The 12,205-nt window shown below is 42.4% G+C and overlaps 2 protein-coding genes across 10 annotated transcripts in view; one reads left to right on the top strand and one right to left on the bottom strand.

Moving 5' to 3' along the window:
* Positions 1-7,812, top strand: part of rapgef1b (Rap guanine nucleotide exchange factor (GEF) 1b) — a 40,463-nt gene extending 32,651 nt beyond the window's left edge. For all 9 annotated transcript variants that reach the window (XM_077586303.1, XM_077586301.1, XM_077586300.1 and 6 more), the window contains 13 exons: positions 1,017-1,102; positions 1,628-1,733; positions 2,113-2,188; positions 2,260-2,347; positions 2,822-2,911; positions 3,852-4,037; positions 4,105-4,189; positions 4,270-4,364; positions 4,445-4,523; positions 4,607-4,708; positions 4,898-4,995; positions 5,140-5,268; positions 5,678-7,812. In XM_077586303.1, the coding sequence (XP_077442429.1) occupies positions 1,017-1,102; positions 1,628-1,733; positions 2,113-2,188; positions 2,260-2,347; positions 2,822-2,911; positions 3,852-4,037; positions 4,105-4,189; positions 4,270-4,364; positions 4,445-4,523; positions 4,607-4,708; positions 4,898-4,995; positions 5,140-5,268; positions 5,678-5,828 (1,371 nt within the window). In that variant the 3' untranslated portion in view covers positions 5,829-7,812. The remainder of the gene's footprint in view (positions 1-1,016; positions 1,103-1,627; positions 1,734-2,112; positions 2,189-2,259; positions 2,348-2,821; positions 2,912-3,851; positions 4,038-4,104; positions 4,190-4,269; positions 4,365-4,444; positions 4,524-4,606; positions 4,709-4,897; positions 4,996-5,139; positions 5,269-5,677) is intronic.
* Positions 7,813-7,949: 137 nt separating this feature from the next.
* On the bottom strand, positions 7,950-11,772 carry uck1 (uridine-cytidine kinase 1). Its single transcript, XM_077586317.1, has 7 exons — positions 11,575-11,772; positions 10,401-10,560; positions 9,761-9,857; positions 9,385-9,527; positions 9,219-9,313; positions 9,086-9,134; positions 7,950-8,843 (listed from the first exon to the last, which is right to left on the bottom strand). Exons 1-7 carry the CDS (start codon positions 11,665-11,667, stop codon positions 8,647-8,649), a joined length of 834 nt encoding a protein of 277 aa, XP_077442443.1. The 5' UTR covers positions 11,668-11,772; the 3' UTR covers positions 7,950-8,646.
* Between the last annotated feature and the right edge of the window lie 433 nt (positions 11,773-12,205).

Genomic DNA, 12,205 nt, shown 5'->3' with positions numbered 1-12,205 from the left:
TGTACAGTAATATTAATTAATTAAAAAACTAGTGGGGGCACATAGAACATATTATTGCAAAAAAAAAGTTACAATTGTCTTGAGTTACTGTTTGACCCGTTTGGACATATGACAACAATGACAATCCTTTCACCTGAAATTGGATCACCTTTCCAAAGCAACCGGATATATTTTTGCTTATGCTTAACTACCAAACTTCCATGACCAGTTGAATATTAAAATCAAACTACTGTACTCATTCATGTAGATTAAAAAAGTTGTAATTAAAAACAAAACAACAAAACTTTTTTTTCTGTTTGCATAAATTACAAAATGTCACTTTTTTCTTTTTGATTTGTCCATTTGCAAAGTAAAGGACTGATACACGGATTGTGAGTGTGTATATATAATGTTTGTGGTTGTCAATATTCCTTTTGGTGTTTGGCGTGGGGTGTGCACGGTAGCATGTAGTGCTGTGTTGTGTGGAAACCAGGCGCACGCATTGTAGTCGTACCCGTGGCTCAGGGTGTAGAGACGGTCCTTCAGTAACCAGACGGTCGGCTGTTCGAACCCGCTCTCCCCAAGTCATGTGTCGTCGTGCCCTTGGGCAAGGCACATCACGCACATTGCCGCCAGTGCCACTCACACTGGTGTACGGAAGGTGTGAATGTTTGGTGGTGGTGGGAGGGGTCGTAGGCGCACACTGGCAGCCACGCTTCCGTCAGCCTGCAGCTGTGGCTTCTTAAGTAGCTTACCGCCATCACAGTGTGAATGTGTGAGTGCATGAATAATGTATCCATTCCTCCCTAAAGCGTCTTTTAAGTCTCTTGAAAAGCGCTATATAAATCTGATGCATTATTATTATTATTATTATTAAAGTTGGGTGTACCGTGGTGCCGTCATTTAATGTTGGTGTTTGTTTGTCGTGCGTGCGTCAACTCAACCCAAACCAAATTGTGACGTATTTGATATTTCCAGAAAGATCGATTGAGGGCCCATGACACTCGCGTTTGAAAACCTGTTTGCTTTTCAATCAGGAAACTATCATGGCCGACGACGTGCTCCAAGACCCCGCCCCTCCGACGCCATCCACCAATAGCAAAGAGACTATGGAAGTGGAAAGGTAAGGTGTCATTTTGGCTTGGAAAATATAAGTTTGAATGCAGAAAAATAAACAAAAACCCCACACAAATACTTAACAACTTGTATTACATTCAGTTATTACGTGACTAATTTTATTACAACTAAAGTGCTTGAATGAGAATTAAGTTGATATATTAGTACAATTAAATTTCAAGTGAAGGAAATCAAAATGGTGCAAAAAGGATGTCCAGTTTTTATGTTAGGAGAAGAAAGTTTAAATAAAATGAAATAAAAGTTGTACTGCCACAAGAATAAAAAAAAAATGTCAAAAAGTCATTTCAGTGGAGGAAAAATATGCCATTTCGTGATTGTGTAAACAGCTGTGATATAAGTACTGTAGAATATTTTTACTTTTTTCTCATGAATATGACTACAGTATTATCTTAAAAATATGCCATTTCTTAATTACATTATTTGCAACATTATTGTCTTCTTTTTTTGTCTTTTTTTTTTTTTTTAAATTAGTCCTGTTGCCTCCCCTTATGATACTGTTAATGTTTTTCAGGAGGCAAAAGTCAGCGGAGTCGGCGGAGGACAGCGAGGAGAATGTGGACGAGCTCTCGCTCATCGATCACAAGGAGATCATGAGCAGGATAACACTAAAACAGGAAGTAAGACCACCAAAACCACTTCCTTTTTTTTTTCTTTTCTGTTTTTAGCTACCAGTCTGCGACGGAAGTGCGTCCCGCCGCAACATCAGATGTGTTTTATCCCTTAGTTCAATGCGGGCCAAAAGTCACTAGCGAGTTTATTATACAAAACATGATCATGAAAACGATTACTTACATTACTTTTGTATAAATGAAATTGACTTCACCTTTGGACAAGATGGCAGCAAAGCCTGAAACTTCCACTTCACTATAGTTCCTCAGCACCAAAATGCTACAAGATAATGGCAAAGCACTGCTTTTGTCTGAATCTAGCTAAACGCCTGCTACTGGCCGACGACTAAAATCGTTGTGACTAATTGACACCCCCCCTTCACCCCAGAATGATGACGGGCCGGATGTGCGTGCTGGATCTGGAGACATTTTGCTAGTCCACGCAACAGAGACGGACCGCAAAGGTAAAGATGAATTCTCGCATTGTTGTTGTTGTTGTTCTCTCCTTGACTAATAACGGATCTCCGCCCCACAGATCTTGTTTTGTACTGTGAAGCCTTTTTGACTACATATAGGACGTTTATAACCCCCGAGGACCTCATTAAGAAGCTACACTACAGATATCCTTTTACTCCTTGTCACCTTTTCACATCTGTGCCTGCAGTTTACTGTGGGATTGAGGTTTGTCCCTTGCCACGACAGAGAACCCTCGCACTCGTTGGCTAGCTAGCTAATTAGCACATCAAGAGGCCATATAACATTTCATATATTTTTACCCCGTCCTCACATTATAAACACTTGAGCTTTTTAAAACACACTTATATTTATTAAAACAAGAGAATTCAACCGTAAACACCAAAACATTTGTTGAAGGCTGCTAGCTTAATGCTAACATTGTGCAGTACTACAGTGAAGGCCCACAACTCTAACTTAAGAATGGCCTGCATACTGTTAAATTAAAAAAAATAAATAAATTAAATGATGGCTTAAAAATCTTCAACATGCTAGAGGCGTGAATAATGACCCACAATGTAACAAGTGTTCAATATATCGTACTTGATTGACAGTTTTGATGTTCCTTGACCACAAAGCACATACACAAGTTTTTGCCAAGGTCCAGACACGTTCAAGAAGCGAGTCAGCAAGAACACCTTCTTTGTGTTAGTGCGTGTGGTGGACGAGCTCTGGTGAGTAATTGCGTCCAATGCTGCAAAAATTATAACATTTTTAGTGTGGGATATTGGGTGAAATTTCAAGATGAATCCAGTATTTACAGGTCAACATAATTTGACCTTGCGGCATCTTTTTGTTTAACGCTAAGAGAAAGCCTTGAACAGAACAGCGATGAAAAACGGCGGACATACACACAATCATGTCTTACTCATTATCAACTTAAGACAGTAAATGTGGCCAACTGTGGTCAATTCCATGACATGTTAAGGGATCCGCCCCCATTCAAGATTGACCTATCAAAAGGTGTCTCCTTGGACAGGTGTGCAAGTTGCGGTTTCAGACGCGAGCTATAATAAAAGCAGACATGGCTCACATAGCCTCAAATGCCTGAAAAGACGACGCTATACACGTCATTTATTTTCATACTCACACATTTTTGGGCATATTTTAACAAAATGAATATCATCTTTTAATTTCTCTTCTAGATTTTTAAGATGAACAATTCAGAGCATTATGTTTTGTTGGATATTGTTGCCATGGCGACATGCTGTTTTTCCAAGAGATAAATGACACCATTTTTTGACAGTATAAACATGCCTGAAATTATTATTTAAATATTCCAAATGGCTACTACTTTGCAAATACATATTTGACTTTGAGTCAAATCAGCCCTTTTATTATGTGTGTTGACTGCACGCACCACACGTGATAAAATAGTGACAAAGAAGCACAGAAGCAGACAGCAATTTTTTTCTTTGCAGTTTTGGGTCTCTACATTTATCTTTTAAGTGTGGCTTTATTTCATGAATCGATATCGACTGTTTCATTAGTGGCCACTGAGCTTCTTGTGTCATCAGCCGTTTGCAATAAAGAGACTTGATGTCTTGAAAGTCGTTCTTTTGACGCTGGCCAAAATAAGGTCTGGTTTGGTTAACGGTGAGTTTCTGCTCTCAGCCTGGTGGAACTGACGGAGGACATCCTGAAGCAGCTGATGGATCTGGTCTTCACGCTGGTCTGCAACGGAGAGCTCAGTCTGGCCCGCGTCCTCCGCAAGAACATCCTGGACAAGGTGGAGCAGAAGAAGCTGCTGCGCTACACCAACTCGCTCAAGCCGCTCGCCGCCCGCGGAGTCTCGGCCAGGTACGCCCGTGACCCCTTCGACCCCCCAGTTTGGGTCAAAACCGATGTGTTGGTGTCGTCCCGCCAGGCCTGGGACGCTGCACGACTTCCGCAGTCACGAGATAGCAGACCAGCTCACGCTTCTTGACGCTGAGCTCTTCTACAAAATTGAGGTTGGCCGGCTGATGCCTGGTACTGTTTGCAGTTGACAGAATGATTGCTGATTGTTTTGTCTCGCGTTTGTCGGTGTCAGATTCCCGAGGTGTTGCTTTGGGCCAAAGAGCAAAACGAAGAGAAGAGTCCCAACCTGACGCAGTTCACAGAGCACTTTAACAACATGAGCTACTGGTGAGTAGCAAAAAAAAAAAAAAAACCATCAGGAAGGTCCCATTGCCCAATTCCTGTCACTTCCTGTGTGTGTCCACCAGGGTGCGCTCATTAATCATTCAGCAAGAAAAAGCCCAGGACCGAGAAAAACTGCTACTCAAGTTCATCAAGATCATGAAGGTGGCCGCTCTCATGCCCACAGAAAATGTCCGCCTTTTGACCGTTTAAATTCATTTTTTTTTTATTTATTTTTTTTATGACAGCACTTAAGAAAGTTGAACAACTTCAACTCGTACCTGGCCATTCTGTCCGCACTGGACTCCGCCCCAATCCGAAGATTGGAGTGGCAGAAGCAGACGTCCGAGGTGAGCACATGAAGTCGGGTGCTAAACGATCGCTTCAATTATCCGTGACTCAAAAAAAAAAAAAGAGTTGTCAGGATGGCTGAGTCGGTCACAGCCCAAAACTACTTGGAGGAAATCCACCTCTAGATTTGATATGAAGAAAAAACCCTGTTGTAATATTTTCTTTATTTTCTCCAATGCTTCCTTTAGGGATTGGAGGAATATTGCACGTTGATCGACAGCTCGTCGTCCTTCCGTGCGTACCGGGCCGCTCTGGCCGAAGTGGAACCTCCTTGCATTCCGTACTTGTAAGTGCATCGCATTGCTTTTCTCTTTCAATGCATTCTTGGTTTTTGCTTTTTTTTAACATCACTTGCCATCCCCCCCACCGCACGCACACGCACACACACACACACACACACACACACACACACACACACACACACACACAGGGGTCTCATCTTGCAGGACCTGACCTTCGTCCACCTGGGCAACCCCGACCTCATCGACCGCAAAGTCAACTTCTCCAAGCGATGGCAGCAGTTCAACATCTTGGACAGCATGCGCCGCTTCCAGCAAGTGTGCGTAACCACACGTCACAGTCGCAAACTCAGAAACAATCTCTTAAGATGAGTAACGGAAAAGTCGTGATAAAGAGCGACCATGTAAAACTTTTATTTGATATATATATATTTATTTATTTAAAGTATTTCACGGTGCCCCTTTTCACGCTCTCTCTCTGTCATGAAACGGGAGACGATCACAAGACTCTCCTTTGCACAGTTCTCCAAATTCCTTCAAATATTTTCAGTTAGAGGATTAAAATCAAAATATGATGAAAATAAAATTTGCACAATTTTTAAGAGCGAAAGGTGTACGCCTCCAATTGCGAACTTGCATGTATATGTCAAAAAATATATTTATAATTAACGGCTTAAAAATGATCAGTTTCACAATTGCGCGAGTTTCAAGTTGAGTTTTTGTTTGCAGGCACTACGAGCTGAAACGCAACGACGACATTGTCTCCTTCTTCAACGACTTCAGCGACCACCTGGCCGAAGAGGCGCTGTGGGAGCTGTCGCTGAAGATCAAGCCGCGGAACATCGCCCGGCGTAAGACGGATCGGGACGAGAAGACTTAAGTGCCGCGGGCCCCCACCCCGACACCGCAAAAAAACAAAAGACATGACCTCCAACTGTGCTTCAATGACACTAACTCCACTTTAACAGACCCGCCGGACACTTTTAATTTCGGCGGGCGCTAACGGGAGATTCGTTGCAGGAGAACGATTATTGGAAGCGCGAGTGAGGTTCACAAGGAGCCGTACCAGGCTGGGAGACTTCTTATTACTGGGAGGGAGCGGACACACAAAGGCGGAAAATAACCAAAGTCTGCTCTTTTGTAGAGTGGAGATGGTCGGCCGGTGTGTGACACTGAGGTGAGAAGGTCCATTACTCTTTCAACTTTTTATTATTTTTTATTATTATATGTTGTCACTGTTGGGCGGAATCCTCGCATCAATAAAAACACTACTTTTTGAAGAAAACAATACATCTTGCTTGAGTTGCCTAAAGGAGGGGAACTTAAGGCAACAGTGTCGGTGCTGTGCTGCCATCTGCTGTCAACCGAAATTGACATCAAACTGACCTCGGGCTCACCCCGAGATGACCACAGATCGGGTTCATCTGCTTAAAGGGGAAGTCAGCCCTTAAACATTTCTTGACAATAATAAATGCAAAAACAAAAAAATTAATGAAATGAAATATGTTATATGTGAACTCACTAGTCTAGGCATGACATTCTGATTAATATTACATTTGTGGAATATGAGTTATGATTCAAGATCCAGCCGTTTCTATCCATCTCTGGGGCGGCCATTTTGCCACTTGCTGTCGACTGAAGATGACATCACAGTTGCTCAGGCAATGACCAATCACCGCTCGGCTTCAGAAAACAGGTGAGCTGTGATTGGTTGTTACCTGAGCCCAGAGCAACATTGATGTCATCTTCAGTACATTAAATGGCAAAATGGCCGCCTTTTGATATTGATAAAAACTTGGTGCTGAACTCATATTCCACTAACGCAATATTACCCAGAATACCATATTTAAACGGGGCTGCATAGAATATATTATTGTCAAAAAAAAACTTTTTGGGAGGGGGTTGACTTCACCTTTAATTCTTTTTCCATGAACGTGATACCTTACCTTAAATTGCTATCATATACCGTTGCGCACCAACATAAACATATCACAGTCCCAAAGTCAAAGTTGCCACTTTAATGTGCTTTAAAAAAAAAATAATAATTCTAATTTATTACGAGTTGTCCAAAAAGTCTGCACTCAAGCTGACCTTAACTACACAAAGGCAAACAACTATGATTATGATTATGATGATTTGTCTCAAACTCTTTTTCAAAGGTCTTGGAGCCATGAGTGATGTAATAAAATGATGAGCTGATTGACCCTATTTGGACATAACGGGGTTTCCCGCCCAACAGCGACAATATACATACACTACTTGTAAAAAGTTTGAAATATTACATCCAAAGGCTAATATCACCAACTTTTTGTGAGTAATGTGTGTATCCAGTACGGTATATATATATATATATATATATATATATATATATATACGTCACGTGCCATTGAATTAGTCACCTCAAGTCAAGCACGCCACTCCCCTCAAGTTCTGCGTTGAAGGGGGAGGTTTGTTTGTTAGCTTGCATAAGAACCATGTGTGGTTATGAAATGTATTATATACACACACACGCCGCTCCTTTTGTTCTTGAAAAGGACGTTTGTGCTTGCCGGAAGAACTCGGCCGTCTCTCCCTCAAGTGTCGTGCACGCTTAAAAACGAGGAGAAAGATGAGACGGAACGAGAAGGACGGTAAGAGAAATGACTCAAGATGCTGTGATCTGTTATGTCATGTGTAAAAATTACAAACACACGCGGGAAAAGCAAAACTAAACAACAATCATGTCATGTTCGAGGCGGGATGAGTGAAGTCGTTTGTCATTCCAAAGTGTAAATGATTTCTTTTTGTCTTTGGGAGACCAGTCAGAAGCAATGCGCGTCACACTGTGCCCTCAATAAAAACAAACAGATGTTTCTATACATGAACTCAACATACTTTATCATCATATTATTATTCACACACACATATGAAAAACATCCTCCTTTACATGGGAAGTAATTAAGGCATAGAATAATCTTCAGTGAGAGGGGGGGGGGGGACACACACACACACACACCATCTGTCACAGTGGGTTATAACTTTGAATATATTAAGACAAGTCAAGCTCAGTGCAAAAAATAAAATAAAAATTCAAATATATTTCAGCTTATTATTGTAATGGTGAGAAATTGACAACAGGAGCGTGTGTATATGCTTGCAAAGTTGGAAACGTTCCATGGAAATGACAGGAAATTATTTTCAGCATTTTTACAATTGGGGGGTACAAAGAGGTACCTTGACTTACTGTGTAGCTGTATGTCTGTAGTGTACTGCCCCCAGGTGGTCAAGAAGGAGCAACACATTGTCCAGTGAATTGTGGCTAAAACAGTTACATTTCTTTAACTAATGTATGTTTTTATAAAGTATAGTACCATAGAGTGCTATGTTTCTTATTAAAAAATTTTGCACATGACAAAAATTGGAACAAAATAATGGTATTTCCATTCGTTTCAACAGGGAAAAATGATTTGAGACAGTGCCTGGTGGTATGTGGATGTCTGCTTATGACAAAACTAAATGTTTCTATTTATCTTGCTATTAAATTTCCCCCCCAAATTATCATTAAAAGTCCCCAATTGGGAACATTTTCCACATATGAATCGACCGGAGAGTTACCAGATACTTCCCAGCCCTCGCAACATTGTGTGTAACGGCAAATTCCAAATTTAAATGAAGGTCTTTGGGAAGAGTTGTCGGAAGCTCCGGAAGGGTGGCGGCCGCTAGTGGGGCCGAGTGCTGGGCTCCAGCAGGGCCCGCTTTCCGGCCGGGTTGGCGCTGGCGGCGTTCTGCGGGTGGCACTCGCCCGCCATGGCCCGCTTCAAGCTGCGGCCCTGGCCGTTGACGGGCCCCCGCTGCCACTTGCAAATGTCGCCGTTGAGGATGTCCTGGATGTGCTGCACGATCAGGTTGATGGCCACTGGAACCACACAAATGTGTTGGTTTATTTATTAAATAGATAAAAAATATGAAATCCTCAAATAGTGACATGTGCTCAAATAAATTAGGTGTGTTTCACCTCAAATTGGTGCCTCCTTATTGTAGGAGGTAGTAATAATTAATTACCTCTACTATGACCGACTACTTCTTTCTTTTTTTCAATAACTTAAAAAAAAAACGCTTGAACAGATCATTTTTCCTGTCATGAGAAATGAGCCTCACCCATGTTGTCAACTCCTCTAGGAATGATGACGTCCACGTACTTCTTGGTCTAAAAGGAGAGGGCGGGAAAAAAAAGTTTGAGGGTGGCAGGGAAGACCTGCTCAATACGTGTTGCGCAGGAGCTCACACTTACGGGCAAACAGAACTCCTCAAAAGCGGGCTTGACAAAGGTGGTGTACTGTGACAGGATCTGCTCTAGGTCTCGGCCTCGGGTCATGTCCCGCAGCACTGATGAACCAAAACGTTCAGCTCGGCAACAATCAGGCAAAAAGAAATCCAAAGCGTAGGCCGGCCCGTACCTCTGCGTGACAGCCTCACGTCCGAGTCGGTGTCCACGAAGAGCTTCATATGGAACATGTCTCGCACTTTCTGCGGGTAGAAGACCAGGATGCCCTCCAAGAGGACCACGTCGGCCGGGTAAACCGTGATCCTCTCGTCCAACCTGAACGCAAAAGTGGCTCATGGGAAACAAATCGTTTATTTGTCCGTGTAAAGGCCAGTCGGCTAGGAAATCACAAAGTCATCAAATAGTGGCTTCCATTCTAATTGACACAAAAGCCTCAACTGATCCTTTTCCATGTTCTTAAACAGCCCCATGACCATACCTAACCCTAACCCATGTATTTTACAGATGAATTCCTCCGTGTGATAGAAAGCCGACATCTAAGGTCTCACCTGGAATGGGTAACAAAGTCGTACGTGGGGACCTGAACCACTCGGCCCTCCACAATGTCCTTCAGTGTTTTGTACATCAGCTCGTTGTCGAAGGCTTCTGTGAGACCAAAATAGAAAGAGGTCATCACTTGACTGTTGCAAAGTGGCCAATTTCCTCAAAAAATTGCTTCTTATTTATTTTAATTTTTTTAAACCTGTCGTCCACTTCAATACATAAATGTCTCTGGGCCGGAGAGTCATTCAGCATGAAAGGTGCAAAGTGCCAAATGTCCCCAAATAATGGTCTACACCAGTGGTGTCCAAACTCGGTCCTCGGGGGCCGGTAGTCCCGCAGGTTTTGGATATTTCTCTCCTCCAACACCGCTGAAGCTCATCAGCAAGCTCTACTAAGCCTGATAACAATCCTGTTGATTGAAACAGGTGCGTTGGAGCAGGGAAACCTCCAAAACCTGCAGGACTACCGGCCCCCGAGGACCGAGTTTGGACACCACTGGTCTACACTGCCCATTCTCAAGGTTTTTTTTATTTTTCCCCAGGTGCCTTCAGCGCATAAATTGCAATGTGCTGCATTTCCTCAAAAAGCGTCTGCCGCTCTAAGATACCAGGCCTCAATTATTCCCCAGGTGTGTGTTGTATCTACCTGGGTGATCGAAGTTGTACTGGCCCTTGAGGGCTTTGGCCTTCTGCTCAGTGGTGAGCACGCGGTAGAAGCAGTCCTGGCTGATGATGGCCACCTTCCTCTGGTGGTGGTCCACCTTGTTCTGTCCCAGCAGCTCCATGATCTTGGCGCACACCGTTGACTGGCATTCCGCCATGGACGTTTTAAAAGAAATACACCGTTAAACCACTAGGAGGAGGGACGCTTATGGACAAACAGGTTCACATCTAAGGGCAATCTAGTCTTCAATGACGCGTAATCACCTCATAATCGTTATTAATATACTACTTGTAATATTCATAAAATCATGAATTGCTACGTAAGAGCTGCATTTGTTTCTCCAGAAAGTCTTGGTTTATTTGCTTGACAGCTGCGCCTTAGCAGAGAACTATGCTCTGCTACAACAGAATGATTAGGAATTGACAATTCCGAACATCCGGGCATTTCTGAGGCTTCCTCGATGCAATGCAACGCAATGCAAATGCTTCTTTTATATGGTGAAAACAAACGGCGGATTGTCTGACCACACAGATTGTTGCAGTAGTCAAACGGCATCTCATAACATTTTAAAACCAAAATAATCCTCACAAATAAAATGACAACGGTCCAATTCTTTTCAACGACCGGAGAGATTTCTTGCACCGTCAATTTACCGCCATTTTGACTTGTGACGTCATCTCGGAATTGTCAATATATTGATTGGTTATACATGTTTCGAAAGTGTCATTACTATGTTTACTGTAGTAGGTTAAGAAACCCTGTACATGATAGAAAACCACAATCATTGCTACTATTATGAAAATGACTAAATTTAGCGTTGCATGTAATTGTGGTAGTCATCCATATTTTTTTAATAGCACGAAAAATTGTTTTGTTTTGGTTTTTCACTAGCGACAGTTAGAGACAGTGCAGGTGTACCTAATATTCTGTCCGGCGGGTCATCTGACCGCATTAAATTAAATTATAGAGGGTAGCTAGCCGAGTCTTTAAAAGTCATTTACGTTACAAACGATAAAAATAAATGATACGTATATGATAAATGGCACCAATTTATTTTGATCGTTGTCATGAATAAGTGGGCGGGCCAACTGTCTTGACAGTCGATGCTAGCCTGCCTAATGCTAACAACCACCTGAGCTATTTGGTTCGAACACACCTTGCCGCTAGCGGTCCCTCCGCTAACGCCGATGAGGAACGGCCGGTGATGCGGCCTCTCTCCGACCTCCTCTGCGGCTGCGACGACCTCCATCGCAGCCCGAACGCGAGAAGGGGGGAGGGAAACGAAAGAAGCGACGTGCTAACCTGCCGCATAAAGCGGCAAAAACGTTAGCAAACAAGCAGGTCGCGTTCTCGCGAGACGGGACTAGAGTCACGAGACCATGCATGTCACGTGGGTGCATTGCAGGAAAACCCCCAGAATTAGCTTTTGTTTCTTTAACTACTGTGCTATATATATTATATATATATTATATATGCTGTATTTAAATGTGCTTATTTTACAATCTGTTGGTAAAAAATATATATATATATATACACCTCAAATAGAAAAACTGGGCACACCAGCGCAAATGACCCGTAAAATGTTTTTCTGTTCATTTATCTAATAAAAGGGGTTAAATACAATAAAATATAATGCAAAAATATTGGTAAAATAAACACTATTCAACAGACTTGTCTTATTTTACTATCAAACAACTATGCTCACCTTTCACAATCTTATGTGGCTCTTGAGCGATGAAGTTCACCTAACACTGACAATAGTTTTACTTCTACCAACAAAATAATTA

The sequence above is a fragment of the Vanacampus margaritifer genome, chromosome 14 (genome assembly GCF_051991255.1).
Source record: "Vanacampus margaritifer isolate UIUO_Vmar chromosome 14, RoL_Vmar_1.0, whole genome shotgun sequence".
Lineage (NCBI taxonomy): Eukaryota > Metazoa > Chordata > Actinopteri > Syngnathiformes > Syngnathidae > Vanacampus > Vanacampus margaritifer.
Note: the sequence above shows the minus strand (reverse complement) of the source record. Positions and strands in the feature narration are given on the sequence as shown.